Source organism: Coregonus clupeaformis, unplaced genomic scaffold (genome assembly GCF_020615455.1).
Source record: "Coregonus clupeaformis isolate EN_2021a unplaced genomic scaffold, ASM2061545v1 scaf0231, whole genome shotgun sequence".
Classification (NCBI taxonomy): Eukaryota; Metazoa; Chordata; class Actinopteri; order Salmoniformes; family Salmonidae; genus Coregonus; species Coregonus clupeaformis.
Window position 1 is genome coordinate 232397 of NW_025533686.1, and position 22002 is coordinate 254398.

General features: G+C 42.5%; 1 protein-coding gene across 2 annotated transcripts in view; it reads right to left on the bottom strand.

The window, feature by feature from the left end:
* The window catches only part of LOC121579310 (opioid-binding protein/cell adhesion molecule-like), a 380274-nt gene that overhangs the window by 114404 nt on the left and 243868 nt on the right, over positions 1-22002 (bottom strand). For both annotated transcript variants that reach the window (XM_041893794.1, XM_041893793.1), the window contains one exon: positions 4782-5017. In XM_041893794.1, coding sequence (XP_041749728.1) covers positions 4782-5017 — 236 coding nt within the window. The remainder of the gene's footprint in view (positions 1-4781; positions 5018-22002) is intronic.

The following is a 22002-nucleotide window of genomic DNA, read 5'->3' on the forward strand; positions in this document are numbered from 1 at the left end:
TGCTCATGGCTGGCTGACGGATCTGGCTGCTCATGGCTGGCTGACGGATCTGGCTGCTCGTGGCTGGCTGACGGATCTGGCTGCTCATGGCTGGCTGACGGATCTGGCTGATCCTGTCTGGCGGAAGGCTCTGGCTGATCCTGTCTGGCGGAAGGCTCTGGCTGATCCTGTCTGGCGGAAGGCTCTGGCTGATCCTGTCTGGCGGAAGGCTCTGGCTGATCCTGTCCGGCGGAAGGCTCTGGCTGATCCTGTCTGGCGGAAGGCTCTAGCGGCTCCTGTCTGGCGGAAGGCTCTAGCGGCTCCCGGTCTGGCGGACGGCTCTGAAGGCTCATGGCAGACGGGGCGGCTTTGCAGGTTCAGTACAGACGGGCGGCTTTAGCGCCCGTTGGGCAGACGGGCAGTTCAAGCGCCGTTGGGCAGACGGGCAGTTCAGGCGCCGTTGGGCAGACGGGCAGTCCAGGCGCCGTTGGGCAGACGGGCAGTTCAGGCGCCGTTGGGCAGACGGGCAGTTCAGGCGCCGTTGGGCAGACGGCAGACTCTGGCCGTCTGAGGCGCACCTTAGGCCTGGCGCGTAGTGCCGGAACTGGAGGTACCGGGCTGAGGACACGCATCTCAGGGCTAGTGCGGGGAGAAGGAACAGGCCGGACCGGGCTGGCGACGCACACCGTAGACTTGGTGCGGGTGGCAGGAACAGGCCGGGCAGGGCTGTCGACGCACACCGTATCCTTGGTGCGTGGAGCAGGAACAGGCCGGGCAGGGCTGTCGACGCACACCGTATCCTCTGTGCGTGGAGCAGGAACAGGCCGGGCTGGGCTGGCGACGCACACCGTAGGTTCTGTGCGTGGAGCAGGAACAGGCCGGGCAGGGCTGTCGACGCACACCGTATCCTTGGTGCGTGGAGCAGGAACAGGCCGGGCAGGGCTGTCGACGCACCCCGTATCCTTGGTGCGTGGAGCAGGAACAGGCCGGGCTGGGCTGGCGACGCACACCGTAGGTTCTGTGCGTGGAGCAGGAACAGACCGGGCTGGGCTGGCGACGCACACCGTGGGCTTGATGCGTGGAGTAGGAACAGGCCGGTCCGTACTGGGAACACACACCACTGGCTTTAACTGGGGATCAGGAACGGGCCGGACCGGACTGGTAACACACATCAGTCTCTCACGCCGTGCCGCAACAACTTCCCTTCCTCTACTCGCCAATGGCTCCCGTAATCCGATAGCCTTCTCTCCACGTCTCCCTGTGGCAGCCTCCTGCTGCCCAGCCGCCTAGCCATGTGCCCCCCAAAAAACTTTTTGGGGTTGCCTCTCGTCCTTCCAACGATGATGGCCCTGCTGACGCCGTTGCTCCTCTCTCGCCAGGGCCTTGATCTTCCCCCAAGGTCCCTTGCCCCCGAGCATGTCCTCCCAGGACCACGATTTGCCCACCTGGGCCATCGCCAGCCTCTCGATCTCCTTACCCGGCGCCTCCTCCCATGTCCAGCTGTCTTGCTCCTGGACACGCTGCTTGGTCCTTTTATGGTGGGTTTTTCTGTCACGATCGTCTGAAGAAGCGGACCAATACGCAGCGCGTGGAGTGAACATGATGACTTTATTTTATAAAGCAACCACAAAAAACAACAAATGACGATAGTGAAGTCCTCTGTAACACTGACAGAAACATGGAACAAAAACCCACAAACACACAGTGAAACCACAACAGTTTAAATATGGCTCCCAATCAGAGATAACGAGCCGACAGCTGTCACTCGTTACCTCCGATTGGGAGTCACCTGAATAATAACCACCACAACATAGAAATGAACACCTAGAAACCAACATAGAAATACACCCAAAAGAAAATGAACAACCCTGGCTCAATAATCAAAGTCCATGGAGCCAGAGTGTCACATGGAGATGATGGACTTTTGGCTTTTGAGTGAAATAGACCATGTTGATGTATAGCCCTCCATCATTTGTAGAGGTTTTTCTTAATATAATTAATTAGACTACATTTGCTCATGCCGTGAATTAAAACTGAACTCATTTTCACATTTCTGAAACATATAGAAGCACAATTTCATTCTGGTTTGCAGCACTTAGGAGGTTGTTAGTAAGAGTTAATTGGGTTTTCTTATAAAGAGACTTGCAGACAAGTTGATCAGGTATGGAGTATATCTCAGTATGAAATGCCGATGAAATAGGTTCAGCATCTTTCAATGTAAGGGTCACATGAAATACCTTGTTATCAAATGTCTATACAATACAATGCTTATTGTAGTAGGAATACATGCCTTTGGAGAATGGCTTTTTGTTGATGATATTCCTAAGGTGAGCTCTTTAGTAATCTTGCTATTCTGCCTTCTGTGGTTTTATGTTAAAAAGCCATATCGATGTTATAACACAGAATAGATACATATGGCGAGGCATAACATGACCACGCCCCCAAGCAGGGTACAGCCGTATGTTAAATTGCCTACTTTACTCATAACCCGAAAATGGCTGTATTCTTTGTTTTTATCATTTTATAAACATTTTGGATATGCTTGGTGGTCATTTTTAACATACTTCCATGTCGTATTAATCAACACACTACATCATACTTAAAAACACTTTGAACAGATATACCTTTGCATGGAATATACGTCACAATTACCAGCCAAAGAGCCGATTCCAACCGACTTTCTTCAACTAGCTAACTAACCCTGCTTTTAAGATGCCGAAAAGCTGTTGCTTACTTGTCCCCTATTGAATTACATCTAATCAATATCACAGATGGATGTTTTGGAAGTGCATGCAGTTTTTGCAAAGATATGGTTTTCCAGTTGGCGTCATTTTAAACCAAAATAGTTTTGACATTACAGCAATATCCATGCAGAGCATAATCCAAAATAGTATTTTCTGACACACAGTGGTTTAAAAGCTGGTTGAAACACCCATTTGTAGAAAAACGTGTTTTACTGTAGAGACCAGAACAATCCTACTCCTACCTCTTCCCTGTGTTGTATAAATAGGCAGGATGGCAGAGAAGGCAGTGCGGTGCCGTTTTGAGCTTGCAGGAGAGAAATGTGATATCATTTTTTTGTGAAACATTTCATGGCTAAACACAGCATGAAATATTAAAAGCTGAGGTGCGGTGGAGGGCTGCTGTGCTGTGTTGGTTTCCGTGAACCAAGGGCCTCGCACCCATGAGTCACCTTCACTCTCACACAGCAATTCTCAGAGTGCTGCTCTCCAGGAGAAGTCTCTTTGGATCTAACAATAAAAGCACCCCGACAAGTTCAGGCATGTTGTACACACCAACTTAAGAGTTGTGCAGTATGTTAGAGGGTCACGTTTAGGACAGATAAATTGTAAAGGAGAGGCTGCCATCAGAATACATACAGTATTGTTCTTTCTTTTTTGTATCTGATTTCTTGTGTGAGGGTTATTTTTCTTTATTCTAGACCAAACACCTTTACAATCTAATAGTGAAGTGCGAAAAAATAAATTTGTGCCAAAAGTTTCCACTTCTAAACCACAATAAATCAAATCAAATTTGTCACCGAATACAACAGGTGTAGACTTAAATGCTTATGAGCCTTTCTCAATGATGCAGAGTAAAAAAAAAACACAAGGAATAAAATATACAAGAATGGAGCTATATAGAAGGAGTACCAGTACCAGATCAATGTGCAGGGGTATGAGGTATTTGAGGTAGATATGCACATGAAGGCAGGGTAAAGTGACTAGGCATCAGGATAGATAATAATAAGAGTAAAATAAAGAACAGAGTAGCAGCAGCATATCATAAATTAATGACATATTATGAAGAGTAATTATACAGTGTAGCCGAAATCCCCACCAATTATCTGTTAATTCCAGTTCAGAATAACGATTTAAGTACAGTAACGTGTTCTGTGTTCAGACTGAACTCTTTTTAAAATCTTAAAGCCGCTGCTAATTAAGCAACATCTAATATTTTCTAAATAAATAACTGGCAATTATTTTGTATTTTCCATGTAATTAGGTTAATGAATAACAGATAATATATATTGTTTTCTTAACAAAAAGTTGCATTTTCAAATAGGACAATAAAGAACCCTTGGGGACTCTGTTGAGCAAGACATAGCCATTGCCAAATGATGTCTAGTTCAGCCGTTATCAATTGTTTTATGATTGCATGCATACTGTTATTTGTTGTGGCGTTAGTCCCTTTCTAAATGCAAGATCTTACATGATAAAAAACTGTCTCGTCCTTTGTTAATCTTGTTCAGTTTTAATTAAACGTCAAATGAGTGTGTCTACATGATCTGTACCTCTAAAGCCGACAAAGGGCAGTGGTGCTAATTGTTTTTGGAAACTGAGCGTGAGGAAAATTGAGTTCACTATAAATGATAACAAATTCCAGGTATCGACAGCTGATTTAGCAAGCCCTTGCACTGAAACGGGGCCACGGTATTTTCCAACTTGCTGGGTCCCCAAATCAATATCTATCAACGATTTGAAATTAAACCTAGATTAAATCCCAATTTCATCTCAGGGAGTCACGTTTGGTGAGTTTCAGATAATTAGATCATCCCGGCGAAGCTTTTCTTCTCTTCATCTCTCATGCCTCCCCACCGGTTAAGTCAAAACAATCACAGTCCCGAGTTTGAAATATAGCATCTGTAAACTCAACACTAAAGTCAGTCAGACTACCAAGCAAAGACAGTGATATCTATTCAGCCCTATGCGTCTAGATGGAAAATTGACAAAACTCTCATCACAAACCACAGGAGAACTATGAAAAACGGACAGAATCTGAGAGAAGAAGAAGTGCAGTACCTTGAACGATGAGATGCACTTTGGATGATTTGGGTTTGTTGCTTGTGAGGATGGAGCACACGTAGGGCCCCTCGTCGTGTACATTCACATTCTGGATCTTTATGCTGTACTCTGTCACGGGTGTGTTGTCCATTCGGACCACGCGAGGGTCCAGAGACCACTTGTCAGCCCCTGCGTAGAGAATGGTGGTGCGGTTGAGCCAAGCCACCCGCGATACCTTGCTATCCACAGTACATCTGTGAGGAAAAGAGAGAAAACAGAGAGAGGAGAGGATGAGTATTAAGCATTCCAGCATATTTTTACAGTGTTCTATTGTGTCCATTCTATTGTGAAGCACAATCAAGCGATATTCATCGAGTGATGTCTGACTGATGCTACTATCATGTGAGGATGTGGCTTTTGTATGAAGTCTGATAAAGTATGACCTTGGGCTTTCTTATACAATATAGGTTAGCAGTGTTCTTCAATACTGTTGCTGGGGACCCACATGATGTGCAGGCTTTTGTTCCAGACCAATACTAGCACATCTGATTAAACTAATCACCATGCCCTTGAGTATTTCAATCAAGTAAGTTAGCACTGGAATGGAACAACAGCCTGTGAGTCCCCAGGACCTTGATAAAATAACTGACTTCTTTGAGCGGTCCTCGAGTACCCCCAACGGCACACATTTTTGTTGTAGCCCCGGACAAAGACACCTGAGGTGCGTTCAGTTCGCTTGAACGTTTGCTACATTGCGGAACGGTTTGTACTAAATTACACGTTTGTACTGAACTATGTTTCCTCCCATCTGGTGGGTGTGGCGGGGTGTGGCTTGAAGCAATGAGTGATGTGTTTAAAAGGAAGTGGCCATGCTGACAGTATTCCCCAATCCACAACCCAACCCTTCCCCGTTTTTCAACTGGTCGTTTAGTACAGTTCAGTTTCCGTTCAATTGAACATTCCAGAATGTAAAAATCTACTGAACGCAGCCCTGATTCAACTTGTCAAGAGCTTGATGTAGAATCAGGTGTGCTTGTCTGGGGCCAAAACAAAAATATGTACTGTTGGGGGTACTTGAGGACCGTAGTTGGGAAACACTATCTAAAGAGTATAGCTCCCAGTGAGGCTATACTCTCATAATATACTTTTATCTCTGGAGATTGGCACACCAATAGAAGTAAACTGTTGAAGATTGTTCCTCTGTTATTCTGCGCTGGAATACTCATTGACAGTAGACACATTGTGCATGGTAACATATTCCTTGAGATAGTGGATTGAAGAGGGAATGCAGAAATGCCTTCAAATAGTTTCCTTTAATATAGCTTCTCATAACTTCTATCTAACTGTGGCAGAGGCAACTGTGTCAGTGTTGAATTAAGAAGTTGTACAAAACCATCTTACATCCCGCCCAAAAACTCCCTTGCGCTCCAGAATCTATCCACCGCTATTTCATAGGCATCTGGGGTCCTAAGCTCTTGACCTGGGTGCACTGACCTCTGATTGGTCTCTGGGGATAATCACACCAGGCCCACTAGACAATCAGTGGTATAATACGAAGCAAGCTAGGTCTACTCAGGCTTTTATGAAGCTAGCCAGTTTCAGTTAGCTTCACACTCCAGCTTAGGCTTCATCCGTACTACGACGGTGGATATTGCTCGTCCGCCTGATGCTAACTCTAGCAGGCTTGTAACTGCAAGTGCATTTCGCACGACTAGTTGAATGCCGAACTCTTCATTGAGACAATGCTAAAACATCAATCTATGGGCGAGTTAGTGCCACATTTTCACTTATGCCGAAATCAAAATTAAATAAAAATGATCTTGCAAATTCAGCAGGCTATGGTGTGAAATAGGCTAGTAGAAGTGCCGTCTTTCTTTTACTACGTATCGTTAATGACGTCTTTGTTATGCTTATTAATGCACAAGACCATTTTTCCCACCTCTATCGAAACATTTTTTATTAAGTCATACAGAAGTTATACAGTGCGTGAAGTTTAAAATGCATTCTGGCATTACTAAATGTGTAATGTGATAGGTATTTTAACATTACTATGTTTTAACACAAAAAAATAAACGTTGATTAATAAAATATTTACTGAGTCGTCTTCCTCAAATGAGGGGGATGATGATGCAATCTTTGCGAGAGGGAGGGAATCTGATTTTGTTGGTCCTCAACCTGCAGCTCAGACATTTCATTCAGGATAAAAGGAGTTAGCCCAGAGCAGGTTAGTTCTGAAGGATTTGTTGCCATAGAAATGTATCTGGCTAAAAGGTGAACCACATTCGTATGAACTCAGAATTGACCAAAGTAACTTTGCTTACTACTCAAACCTAATTTGTAGTATAGGGCTTTGGACTCCCCTACACTGTTCCTCACTGTAGATTCAATAGTAAACCTGTTTGCTGCACTTCAACATGGGACTAAATGTCTGTACTTCTTCAATAAGTACAAGCCCTGGACTAACCTCATTTTAACCATGTTTTGAGTTACAGTAATTGTTTACAAATTCATTGTTTATAAACAACGGAGTAAAACAAGCTTACATTTTGGGTTCTGATGAGGTACGATAGTTGAGCTAAGCTCATAGAAGCAAACCGGATGGACATCATGAAAATGATCGGAGAGGTTGAGGGTAGAGGAAGTTCAGGAGTAAAAACAAACAAAATAGAATTATTGTAAAATTGACTGTGTCCATAAAATATATAGAGTATGTATAAGCTGGAAGTAGAGGCCTAAGCATTGTTGTTCACTAGTTTACTCAAATTAGGGAAGGGGTGGTGGGGTTGGAAAGTAATGAAGGGAAATATATTTTTTTAAAGGATATGTGTGTATATATATATGTGTATGTGTGTGTGTGTGTGTGTGTGTGTGTGTGTGTGTGTGTGTGTGTGTGTGTGTGTATACAGTGGGGAGAACAAGTATTTGATACACTGCCGATTTTGCAGGCTTTCCTACTTACAAAGCATGTAGAGGTCTGTAATTTTGATCATAGGTACAATTCAACTGTGAGAGACGGAATCTAAAACAAAAATCCAGAAAATCACATTGTATAATTTTTGAGTAATTAATTTGCATTTTATTGCATGACATAAGTATTTGATGCATCAGAAAAGCAGATCATAATATTTGGTACAGAAACCTTTGTTTGCAATTACAAAGATCATACGTTTCCTGTAGGTCTTGACCAGGTTTGCACACACTGCAGCAGGGATTTTGGCCCACTCCTCCATACAGACCTTCTTCAGATCCTTCAGGTTTCGGGGCTGTCGCTGGGCAATACGGACTTTCAGCTCCCTCCAAATATTTTCTATTGGGTTCAGGTCTGGAGACTGGCTAGGCCACTCCAGGACCTTGAGATACTTCTTACGGAGCCACTCCTTAGTTGCCCTGGCTGTGTGTTTCGGGTGGGAAGACCCAGCCACGACCCATCTTCAATGCTCTTACTGAGGGAAGGGAGGTTGTTGGCCAAGATCTCGCGATACATGGCCCCATCCATCCTCCCCTCAATACGGTGCAGTTGTCCTGTCCCCTTTGCAGAAAAGCATCCCCAAAGAATGATGTTTCCACCTCCATGCTTCACGGTTGGGATGGTGTTCTTGGGGTTGTACTCATCCTTCTTCTTCCTCCAAACACGGCGAGTGGAGTTTAGACCAAAAGCTCTATTTTGTCTCATCAGACCACATGACCTTCTCCCATTCCTCCTCTGGATCATCCAGATGGTCATTGGCAAACTTCAGACGGGCCTGGACATGCGCTGGCTTGAGCAGGGGGACCTTGCGTGCGCTGCAGCATTTTAATCCATGACGGCGTAGTGTGTTACTAATGGTTTTCTTTGAGACTGTGGTCCCAGCTCTCTTCAGGTCCTGCTGTGTAGTTCTGGGCTGATCCCTCATCTTCCTCATGATCATTGATGCCCCATGAGGTGAGATCTTGCATGGAGCCCCAGACCGAGGGTGATTGACCGTCATCTTGAACTTCTTCCATTTTCTAATAATTGCGCCAACAGTTGTTGCCTTCTCACCAAGCTGCTTGCCTATTGTCCTGTAGCCCATCCCAGCCTTGTGCAGGTCTACAATTTTATCCCTGATGTCCTTACACAGCTCTCTGGTCTTGGCCATTGTGGAGAGGTTGGAGTCTGTTTGATTGAGTGTGTGGACAGGTGTCTTTTATACAGGTAACGAGTTCAAACAGGTGCAGTTAATACAGTTAATGAGTGGAGAACAGGAGGGCTTCTTAAAGAAAAACTAACAGGTCTGTGAGAGCCGGAATTCTTACTGGTTGGTAGGTGATCAAATACTTATGTCATGCAATAAAATGCAAATTAATTACTTAAAAATCATACAATGTGATTTTCTGGATTTTTGTTTTAGATTCTGTCTCTCACAGTTGAAGTGTACCTATGATAAAAATTACAGACCTCTACATGCTTTGTAAGTAGGAAAACCTGCAAAATCGGCGGTGTATCAAATACTTGTTCTCCCCACTGTATATATATATATATATATATATATATATATATATATATATATATATATATATATATATATATATATACATACATACATACATACATGCATACATACATACATATACATACATATATATATACATATATATATTTGCGAGAAAAAAACATATGGGGGATTGGAAGTTATGCAGACAATTACATTGATGGAAGTTACAATCTATCTGCAATATTGAAGCTGATCTACCCCCTAAAGAAAGAAAGAAAGAAATAAAAAAAAACTCATGAAGCATTTATTTATAAGTTATATTCTTCAAGAATCAATGAGTGTATATATAATTTAGAAATGGATATACCAATCGTAGATTGGACTTTTCAGTGAGTTTATACCTTTATATTTGAACTACAGTGCCATCAGAAAGTATTCATACCCATTGACTTATTCCACATTTTGTTGTGTTATAGCATGACTTTAAAATGGATTGAATATATGTTAATCAATACCCAGTAAATGTTTGCACATTTATAAAAAATGAAATACAGAAATCTCATTTACATAAGTATTCACACCCCTGAGTCAATACTTTGTAGAAACACCTTTGCCAGCAATTACAGCTGTGAGTTTTTCTGGGTAAGTCTCTGAGAGCTTTCCACACCTGGATTGGGCAACATTTACCCATTATTATTTTCAAAATTCTTCAAGCTCTGTCAAATTGGTTGTTGATCATTGCTAGATAACCATTTTCAGGTTTTGCTGTCGATTTAAGTCAAAACTGTAACTCAGCCACTCAGGAACGTTCACGGTCTTCTTGGTAAGCAACTCCAGTGTAGATTTCGCCCTGTGTTTTATTTTACTGTCCTGCAGAAAGGTGAATTCATCTCCCAGTGTCTGGTGGAAAGCAGACTGAACCAGGTTTTCTGGTTCAGTCTGCTAAGCCTGTGCTTAGCTCCATTTCATATATTTTATCCTGAAAAAGTCCCCAGTCTTTAACGATTACAAGCATACACATAGCGTGATGCAGCCATCACCATGCTTGAAAATATGGAGCGTGGTACTCAGTAATACAGTTGAAGTCGGAAGTTTAAATAAACTTAAGTTGGAATCATTAAAACTTGTTTTTCAACCACTCCACAAATGTCTTGTTAACAAACTATAGTTTTGGCAAGTCGGTTAGGACATCTACTTTGTGCATGACACAAGTAATGTTTCCAACAATTGTTTACAGACAGATTATTTCACTTATAATTCACTGTATCACAATCCCAGTGGGTCAGAAGTTTACACACACTAAGTTGACTGTGCCTTTAAACAGCTTGGAAAATTCCAGAAAATGATGTCATGGCTTTAGAAGCTTCTGATAGGCTAATTGACATAATATGAGTCAATTGGAGGTGCACCTGTGGATGTATTTCAAGGCCTACCTTCAAACTCAGTGCCTCTTTGCTTGACATCATGGGAAAATGTAAAGAAATCAGCCAAGAACTCGGGGGGGAAAAATGTAGACCTCTAGACCTCCACATATCTGGTTCATCCTTGGGAGCAATTTCCAAATGCCTGAAGGTACCACGTTCATCTGTACAAACAATAGTACGCAAGTATAACACCATGGGACCACGTAGCCATCATACCGCTCAGGAAGGAAACGCGTTCTGTCTCCTAGAGATGAACGTACTTTGGTGCGAAAAGTGCAAATCAATCCCAGAACAACAGCAAATGACCTTGTGAAGATGCTGGAGGAAACAGGTACAAAGTATCTATATCCACAGTAAAACTAGTCCTATATCGACATAACCTGAAAGGCCGCTCAGCAAGGAAGAAGCCACTGCTCCAAAACTGCCATTAAAAAGCCAGACTACGGTTTGCAACTGCACATGGGGACAAAGATCGTACTCTTTGGAGAAATGTCCTCTGGTCTGATGAAACAAAAATAGAACTGTTTGCCCATAATGACCATCGTTATGTTTGGAGGAAAAAGGGGACGCTTGCAAGCCGAAGAACACCATCCCAACCGTGAAGCACGGGGGTGGCAGCATCATGCTGTGGGGGTGCTTTGCTGCAGGAGGGACTGGTGCACTTCACAAAATAGATGGCATCATGAGGAAGGAAAATTATGTGGATATATTGAAGCAACATCTTAAGACATCAGTCAGGAAGTTAAAGCTTGGTCGCAAATGGTCTTCCAAATCGACAATGACTCCAAGCATACTTCCAAAGTTGTGCCAAAATGGCTTAAGGACAACAAAGTCAAGGTATTGGAGTGGCCATCACAAAGCCCTGACCTCAATCCTATAGAAAATGTGTGGGCAGAACTAACAAAGTGTGTGCGAGCAAGGAGGCCTACAAACCTGACTCAGTTACACCAGCTCTGTCAGGAGGAATGGGCCAAAATTCACCCAACTTACTGTGGGAAGCTTGTGGAAGGCTACCCAAAAAGTTTGACCCAAGTTAAACAATGTAAAGGCAATGCTACCAAATACTAATTGAGTGTATGTAAACTTCTGACCCACTGGGAATGTGATGAAAGAAATAAAATCTTAAATAAATCATTCTCTCTACTATTATTCTGACATTTCACATTCTTAAAATAAAGTGGTGATCCTAACTGACCTAAGACAGGGAATTTTTACTAGGATTAAATGTCAGGAATTGTGAAAAACTGAGTTTAAATATATTTGGCTAAGGTGTATGTAGACTTCCGACTTCAACTGTACATAAGGCTCATTAGAAATGATTCATGCATTCTATGGAAACAAAACATATGCTTAGTATTTTGCGAATTAATTCTATAACAATTATCATGGTACATTGCTTTAAATGTCAGCACCTGTGCTAAATTTCAATTTACGATGAGAACCTACGCCAAGTCCGATTTGCATATCCTTGGTATTCTCCAGTAGCCAGGCCTTGTGGAAAAGACCAGTCAAACCATTTATTTGAAAAAGAGAGAAGCCTACACTGATTTCTCTCTGAGTCCCCAAGAGAACTGGTGGTAACAAACAACATGTGATTTATATTCAGAGCAGATTATTGGATCCTAACCTCCATGCCTAACCTTCAATCCAATGAACTTCAGTGGAGGAATATCATAATGCTCATAATACCAATTAGACTTCCACTGCATTATAAACGGGGACAGAGAAGAGCGAGTCTTCACGGCCATATATCAAAACTATTGGAGAACTGTACAATTTGTGATGCAAATCTAAGGCTAAAGGTTAACATGGGTGACTGATTTCTTCAGATGTATTACCTAAGGAAAAGCGAAATAACAATATTCAATGGTAAAACAAAAGTTATATTAATGACAAAATGCCAATAACCTTTGCTCTGTCCAGCAATACAGCCTATTGGATTGTTTTAGTTCAGTGACCCTTGGCAAAGCGAACAATCTCTCATCATGGTTGTTTTGAAAGATTGGTTGTGCTTTTATTTATCTGACATGATAAATAACTTACTATGGATTGCCTTATGATCTGTAAATGGTCATACCATCAACACTACCCGCTACATTCATTAGTCAACTGCCTCTCTTTGGCAAGTTGTCTTAGTAATCAATGTTCACATTTATTTCATGAAGTTAAAGAAGACCGATTAGACGGACAGAGAGAACAGTATAAATCCTCCCGCTTCCCTTAAACCAGTTACTACTACCCTTGCTGTAAAAGTTTGTTTCATGTTGCAGTTGACAACAAATGAAACTGGCAGTAAGTACTTATTAAGTTGAATATCTACAGAGCAGAGATGTCCAACACTTGTCCTGGAGAGCTACTGAGGCCTTCAGTCTGGACCATGGACCATGATGAGTTTAATCCCTCTTCTTGTAAATTAAATACTATAACCACTCAAGTAATACAATGTTTTGACTGAAATACAGGAACATCACATATTTGTTGTTAATCTAAATAACTAAAATAATTTAAAATCACATACAGCACTGTGACCACTTTAAACATGAAATGTTTGTCATGAAAATAGTGCTCTATTAATATTCATCATTGTTCCATGAGAAGGTCACGCATGGTTGTGGCATATGTATTACTTTTACTCCGAAAACAAGGCAGGAAATTATACAACAAATAATTATGATGAATTATTAATTAGGTATTCATTTATTCAAGAGAAAGGTCAGCAGTGTTGAATGTGTACCCAGTCTCGCTGCATGTTACTGTATTATCACAATTAATGATAGGGAATCTATGATAGCTGTCAGAGCCACTTGTAACCCGGTGTCAAGGCTTTTGCTTCACAGTACAATGGTGGGTGTCAATGTGAACCGCTGATAGCACAAACCGTCAGTTTAAATGTGTTCTGTGTTCACCCCATTTAATCATTATTCCAAGAGAGGATTAAATGGCTGTTACCAGGGTAAAACATGGAGATGTGAAAAGTGTACGGAATGTTTGAAACGCAACAAATAACCCATAGTTTGGTAGTATTCAATTAGCTTTTAACATTTAAATAAATGTTGCAAAAAGATGCAAAAAAAGCAAATATTGCTCAGTTCAGATCTCATTATTCCAATATAAACCAGGAACAATGCCTAGCTGAATTATGTTTCTGATAAACTACAGTACGAGGGCAAACCCTAGCGAACCCTTCCTTCACAGAAAAGGCCAGACACATCACAAGGTCAAAAGAGGAAAGCTTGCCTTAAAGGAGTAGTTCACTATTTTACAACTTGATGTTAGATGGTTTCACACCCTGAAAGTAGTCTATGGGCCAGGAGAAACTGTAATACATGGTACAGTCTTCTTTGAACAGCCACTACAAACTTCAGCTAACTTTAACCACCACAACCTAACAATCAATGGAAGTGATGGGGGCAAGAGAGCATTAGAATTAGAAACAGTTTGACAACAACACAGCAAGTGAGGAAAATGTTTTCTCTGGACATTCTTTAAAGAAGCAGCTAATTCACCACCACCAGTTAGTAATCTGGTCTGAGTGGTAAAGTGCAGCAGAAGTGTAGGCAAGGGTATTGGAATCATTGACAACCACAAGATTAAGCAGCTCTAAATGATACCACAAACTTTCTGACTTTGCTTGGCAATGATTGCATTCACAAACAAATGTCTTCCCTCCCTTTTCCCTCTGCTTCCCTCATCTCACACCCTCTTGTTTCTAAAATAACTATGTCATTTTGAGATTGTGTTTCGACTGCTGCAGTGAGGACAGCCATGTCTGTACGCCAACCAGTGTTGCTGCCTCTCCATTCATCCCTAATGACTACAGTATGAGCTTTTACACCATAAATCCTTTTAACTGGAGCGGACATCCAGCAGGTTTTTGCTGAGCCTATCAATTCTGTATCCAGAGGCCTCCATCACAAATATGGTGGTGCACTCGAGCATACCTCCATGTGTCCCTTGATAATGTTACTTATTGTGGCCTCAACTCTTCATTCAGGAATCAGGGCTGAGACAGATACTTATACAGAGTCCCAGCCGAACTTAGACACACACCGTTAAATAAACAGCCCACAGCCAACAAAATCATCTGTTCTAGGGGGACATTGAAAGGCGATAGATACCGCAGAATAACGAGTTGATAATAAGTAGGGGAGTGATGTCTGTGCTTCAAGGGTGTTTGTAGAGACCAGAAGACCCCTGTTTTCTAACCCAAGCAACATTCTCATTATTGACTGCGTGGGCTGGGCTCTTACCTTGGCCTCTAATAGTGAGGCCACATTGCCATCGTACACCCTGAGCTAACGAAGTGTCAGCCACCTGAGTGGCATTTAATCAAATCAAATTAAATGTATTGGTCACATACACATGGTTAGCAGATGTTATTGTGAGTGTAGCAAAATGCTTGTGCTTCTAGTTCCGACAGTGCAGCAATATCAAGCAAGTAATATCTAACAGTTCCACAACAAAAACCTAATACACACAAATCTAAGTAAAGGAATGGAATAAGAATATATAAATGTATGGATGAGCAATGTCATTATCATTATCAGAGTGGCATAGTCTAAGATGCAATAGATAGTATAGAATACAGTATATACAGTTGAAGTCGGAAGATTAGTCCCGTGTAGCTCAGCTGGTAGAGCATGGCGTTTGCAACGCCAGGGTTGTGGGTTCGTTTCCCACTGGGGACCATTCTGAGAAAAAAAAAAGGTATGCACTCACTAACTGTAAGTCGCTCTGGATAAGAGTGTCTGCTAAATTAGTAAAAATGTTTTTTAAAATTACATACACCTTAGCCAAATACATTTAAACTCAGTTTTTCAAAATTCCTGACATTTAATCAATTCCCTGTCTTAGGTCAGTTAGGTTCACCACTTTATTTTAAGAATGTGAAATGTCAGAATAATAGTAGAGAGAATGATTTATTTCAGATTTTATTTATTTCATCACATTCCCAGTGAGTCAGAAGTTTACATACACTCAATTAGTATTTGGTAGCATTGCCTTTAAATTGTTTAACTTGGGTCAAACGTTTCGGGTAGCCTTCCACAAGCTTCCCACAATAAATTGGGTGAATTTTGGCCCATTCCTCCTGACTGAGCTGGTGTAACTGAGTCAGGTTTGTAGGCCTCCTTGCTCGCACACACTTTTTCAGTTCTGCCCACACATTTTCTATAGGATTGAGGTCAGGGCTTTGTGTTTGCCACTCCAATACCTTGACTTTGTTGTCCTTAAGCCATTTTGCCACAACTTTGGAAGTATGCTTGGGGTCATTGTCCATTTGGAAGACCAATTTGCGACCAAGCTTTAACTTCCTGACTGATGTCTTGAGATGTTGCTTCAATATATCCACATAATTTTCCTTCCTCATGATGCCATCTATTTTGTGAAGTGCACCAGTCTCTCCTGCAGAAAAGCACCGCCAAAGCATAATGCTGCCAACCCCGTGCTTCACGGTTGGGATGGTGTTCTTTGGCTTGCAAGCGTCCCATTTCCTCCAAACATAATGATGGTCATTATGGCCAAACAGTTCTATTTTTGTTTCATCAGACCAGAGGACATTTCTCCAAAAAGTACAATCTTTGTCCCCATGTGCAGTTGCAAACCGTAGTCTGGCTTTTTTATGGTGGTTTTGGAGCAGTGGCTTCTTCTTTGCTGAGTGGCCTTTCAGGTTATGTCGATATATGACTCGTTTTACTGTGGATATAGATACTTTTGTACCTGTTTCCTCCAGCATCTTCACAAGGTCCTTTGCTGTTGTTCTGGGATTGATTTGCACTTTTCGCACCAAAGTACGTTCATCTCTAGGAGACAGAACGCGTCTCCTTCCTGAGCGGTATGATGGCTGCGTGGTCCCATGGTGTTTATACTTGCGTACTATTGTTTGTACAGATCAACGTGGTACCTTCAGGCGTTTGGAAATTGCTCCCAAGGATGAACCAGACTTGTGGAGGTCTACAATCTGTTTTCTGAGGTCTTAACTGATTTCTTTTGATTTTCCCATGATGTCGAGCAAAGAGGCACTGAGTTTGAAGGTAGGCCTTGAAATACATCCACAGGTACACCTCCAATTGACTCAAATGATGTCAATTAGCCTATCAGAAGCTTCTAAAGCCATGCCATCATTTTCTGGAATTTTCCAAGCTGTTTAAAGGCACATTCAACTTAGTGTATGTAAACTTTTGACCAACTGGAATTGTGATACAGTGAATTATAAATTAATTAATCTGTCTGTAAACAATTGTTGGAAAAATTACTTGTGTCATGCACAAAGTAGATGTCCTAACCAACTTTCCAAAACTATAGTTTGTTAACAAGACATTTGTGGAGTGGTTGAAAAACAAGTTTTAATGATTCCAACCTAAGTGTATGTAAACTTCCAACTTCAACTGTACATATGAGATGGGTAATGCAAGATATGTAAACATTAAAGTGGTATTATTAAAGTGACTAGTGTTCCATTTATTAAAGTGGCCAGTGATTTTCAAGTCTGTATGTAGGCAGCAGCCTCTCTGTGCTAGTGATGGCTGTTTAACAGTATGATGGCCTTGAGATAGAAGCTGTTTTTCAGTCTCTCGGTCCCAGCGAGATTAATAGAATAACAACTATTCCGCTCGAGATTCCTTATCACCATCCAACTGACAGATGCCTTATTTACAGTATACAAAATCATCCTTAATTCTTCCCTTCATCTAATAATCACAAGTTATATTAGACACCATACAGTATTTACTTTGATTCATTTGTTATGCATTAAACAGTAAAACCCAGTATGTTATGCAGGAGAGAACATTCAACTACAATTGAGGAATGCTCCATGTGAGTACTTTGGTCTGGTAAATCACTTAATGTTGTCTTTCATGGTTTAATGATAGTGAGTTTAATTAAATACAATAACATTCATGTACTGTGTTTCTCCTTGAGAGAGCGGCAGGGAGAGAAATATTTAGAAATATTAACAATTAACATTCTATGAACCAGGATATTTAAATGTACTGTTAGTTGGCATGGCCACTCATTGATTCAACAGACAACAAATAGCCTAAATTGACACCCTTAATCATTACGGGAATACAGCATGTGGTCTTGAGTTGCCAGCTACAATAGTAGAAGCAATTGTTCAAAAATGTATGTCACACTTGTATAAATATTACAAGCAAATACTATCCAAATTGGTTTCGTGCTGCAATCACTTAAGTCTTAAAATGACCTAAACAGAACTCCAATGGAAATTGTTAGTTAAATAGTTAACCAATAGCTACCCGGAATATCTGTATTTAACCTTTTTGCACTAATCTCTTTTGACTTATCACATACAGTGCCTTCAGAAAGAATTGATACCCCTTGACCTAGTCCACATTTTGTTGTGTTACAGCCTGAATTCAAAGCAACTCCAGTGTAGACTTGGCCTTGTGTTTTAGGTTTTTGTCCTGCTGAAAGGTAAATTTATCTCCCAGTGTCTGGTCGAAAGCAGACAACCAGTTTTTCCTCTAGGATTTTGCCTGTGCTTAGCTCCATTTCATTTATTTTATCCTGAAAAAGTCCCCAGTCCTTAACGATTACAAGCAAACACATAGTGTGATGCAGCCACCACTATGCTTGAAAATATAGAGAGTGGTACTCAGTAATGTGTTGTATTGGATTTGCCCCAAACATAACACTTTGTGTTCAGGTCAAAAAGTTAATTGCTTTGCCACATTTCTTGCAGTATTACTTTAGTGCCTTGTTGCAAACAGGCTTCCTTCTTTTCACTCTCTCAATTAGGTTAGTATTGTGGAGTAACTACAATGTTGTTGATCCATCCTCAGTTTCTCCTATCACAGCCATTTAAATCTGTAACTGTTTTAATGTCACCATTGGCCTCATGTGTAACGCCCTGGCTCCGGGACTCTGAATATTGAGCCAGGGTTGTTCATTCTTTTGGGTGTATTTCTATGTGTTTGGTCAAGTGACTCCCAATCGGAGGTAACGAGTGTCAGCTGTCGGCTCGTTATCTCTGATTGGGAGCCATATTTAATCTGTTTGTTTTCCGTTGGGGGTTGTGGGTTTTTGTTCATTGTTCAGTAGTTGTCACTGAGGACTTCACGGATCGTGTTTGTTTTGTCGTGTGTTTCAATATTAAGATCATCATGTTCCTCCCAACGCTGCGCTTTGGTCATACTTCATAGGCGATCGTGACAGAAAAACCCACCACAACGAGACCAAGCAGCAGTTGGATAACGAGTGGTGGAGCCAGAAGAGCGAAGGTTGGGAGAGGACTATGGAGGCCTGGTCCACCGAGAGGAGAGACCCCCAGAAATTTTTTAGGGGGGGGCTCACGACGTCGGGGCAGAAGGTGTACGGCCCGGAGGAGTGCAAGAGGTTGGCAGATATGGCCGCCAGTTTAAGGGGGGCCACTGGTTACGAAGGGGATGGAAAGTGTGGAGGCACGGCGAGAGGTACTGGGGGTGTTTCCAGTCCGGTCCGGCCCGTTCCTGATCCCCGTGTAGGGCCAGGGTGTGTGTCCCCAGTGCGGTTCTGTCTGTCCCTGCTCAACGCACCAAGCCTACGGGGTGCGTCGCCAGCCCAGCTCGGCCTGTTCCTGCGCCCCGCACCAAGTCTGTGGTGCGTTTTGCCAGCCCAGCCCGGCCTGTCCCTGCTCCACGCACCAAGGATACGGTGTGCGTCGACAGCCCAGCCCGGCCTGTCCCTGCTCCACGCACCAAGGATACGGTGTGCGTCGACAGCCCTGCCCGGCCTGTTCCTGCTCCACGCACCAAGGATACGGTGTGCGTCGAGCAGCCCTGCCCGGCCTGTTCCTGCTCCACGCACCAAGGATACGGTGTGCGTCGACAGCCCTGCCCGGCCTGTTCCGGCCACTCGCACCAGGGATACGGTGCGCGTCGCCAGCCCGACCCGGCCTGTTCCGGCCACTCGCACCAGGGATACGGTGCACGTCGCCAGCCCGGCCCGGCCTGTTCCGGCCACTCGCACCAGGGATACGGTGCGCGTCGCCAGCCCGACCCGGCCTGTTCATGCCACTCGCACCAGGGATACGGTGCGCGTCGCCAGCCCGGCCCGGCCTGTTCCTGCCACTCGCACCAAGCCAGGGGGGCGAGTCGTCAGCCTGGTAAGGCCCATTCCTGTTCCACGCACCAAGCCAGGGGCGCGTGTCGTCAGTCCGGCTCCGGCCAGCGGGGCTAGACAGGACCGGGGGTACTTTGGGGGGTTGGAGAGGGAGTGGGGATCAGGGCCGGAGCCGGAGCCGCCGCCGAGGAGGTGTGCCCACCCAGCCCTCCCTTGTGTAGCCCTTGTTGAGGCGCGGTCGCGGTCCGCGCCTTTAGGGGGGGGTACTGTAACGCCCTGGCTCCGGGACTCTGAATATTGAGCCAGGGTTGTTCATTCTTTTGGGTGTATTTCTATGTGTTTGGTCAAGTGACTCCCAATCGGAGGTAACGAGTGTCAGCTGTCGGCTCGTTATCTCTGATTGGGAGCCATATTTAATCTGTTTGTTTTCCGTTGGGGGTTGTGGGTTTTTGTTCATTGTTCAGTAGTTGTCACTGAGGACTTCACGGATCGTGTTTGTTTTGTCGTGTGTTTCAATATTAAGATCATCATGTTCACTCCCAACGCTGCGCTTTGGTCATACTTCATAGGCGATCGTGACATCATGGTGAAATCCCTGAGTGGTTTCCTTCCTCCCCGGCAACTGAGTTAGGAAGGACGCCTGTATCTTTTGTAATAACTGGGTGTATTGATACACCATACAAAGTGTAATTAATAACTTCACCTTGCACAAAGGGATATTCAATGTCTTTTTTTTTTACCCACCCAATAGGTGCCGTTCTTTGTGAGGCATTGGGAAACCTCCCTGGTCTTTGTGGTTGAATCTGTGTTTGAAATTCACTGCTCGACTGAGGGACCTTACAGATAATTGTATGTGTGGGGTACAGAGATGATGTAGTCATTCAAAAATAATGTTAAACACTATTATTGCAGTCCATGCAACTAATTATGTGACTTGTTAATCCAATGTTTATTCCTGAATTTATTTATGCTTGTCATAACAAAGGGGTAGAATACTTATTGACTAAAGACATTTCAGGTTTTTGATTTTTTATGAATTTGTAAACATAAAAAAAAACAATTCCACCTTGACATCATGGAGTATTGTGTGTAGGCCAGTGACCAAAAACAATCTCAATTTAATCCATTTTAAATTCATGCTGTAAAAAAAACAAAATCTGGAAAAAGTCAAGGGGTGTGAATATTTTCTAAAGGCACAATAAAAAGAAAAGGTTTGTGGAGTATCCTTTAGGGGTTCTTCAAATTGAAACTGTGGGGGAACCCCTATAAGTTCTTGGAAGAACCCTTTAAAAGGGTTCTTCAAAGAACCCCTTTTAATGGATCCTCGAATAACCGTTTGAAGAACCTTTTGGGGTACATTTTTTAACTACCCTATTAATAATATTCATAACAATAACAACAATAACACAATATTTTAGTTGTCAGTGTTTATTATGATTGTAGTGGCATAGCAGAATAAAAAAATCAAAATATGAGTTAAACTCCCAGCAGAGCCTCAAGTCCAATGGGTATATCCTCTGGCATGTTGATGTTCTCCGTATCCATAGCCAGAATGATTTTGCAATGGATGGTGACCTAACAGGTTTTCTGTTATATTCATCAGAGGTGTAGGGAGGGTGAAGTCTGTGAATCCAAAAAATATATAGTTATACAGATGATTAACAAAACATGCACATGACAGTATTCATACCTTGGTTTTTGTGGTAAATGTGAATGAAAAAAACTGTTTTAATAATGGTTTTCATACACATACCTTGTCCATAATGTAGAGGCCTATGGGATTTTCATCGAAGAGTTAAGGGAGGAGGATGGTACGTGTGATCTGCATAACATACCAATACTAATATACATACCTTTGTATGCCTCCTCGTCTATACAGTATACCTGCAGACACAGACACAAAAGTGAGCAGTTCAGTCATCTGCACCCAATACAGCTAAACATATTCTTCATATTTTCACAAATATGTAATCAGAAAGCAATATCAATTTAGATCATACAAGGGTCAAACCTTACCTTAAATTGAGGAGATCTTTAAATTGTTCAGTTAAGTGCCTGCACCTGCTGTCCTTTCAAATTCAAATCCAAATGTTTCAGTTGGGCAGTTCGGTTCCTGCAAGAACTCCCAACTAAGGAGGTTCCTCGATGAACCCCACCCGATGAACCAATTTTCAGTGCCAAGAACCATAAGGTTCTTCGAAGAACTTTGAGGATCTTAGAACAACCCTTGTTGAACCCCTAATTTTTTTTGTAGTCACTTTATCCCTACCTATATGTACAAATCTACCTCAATTACAT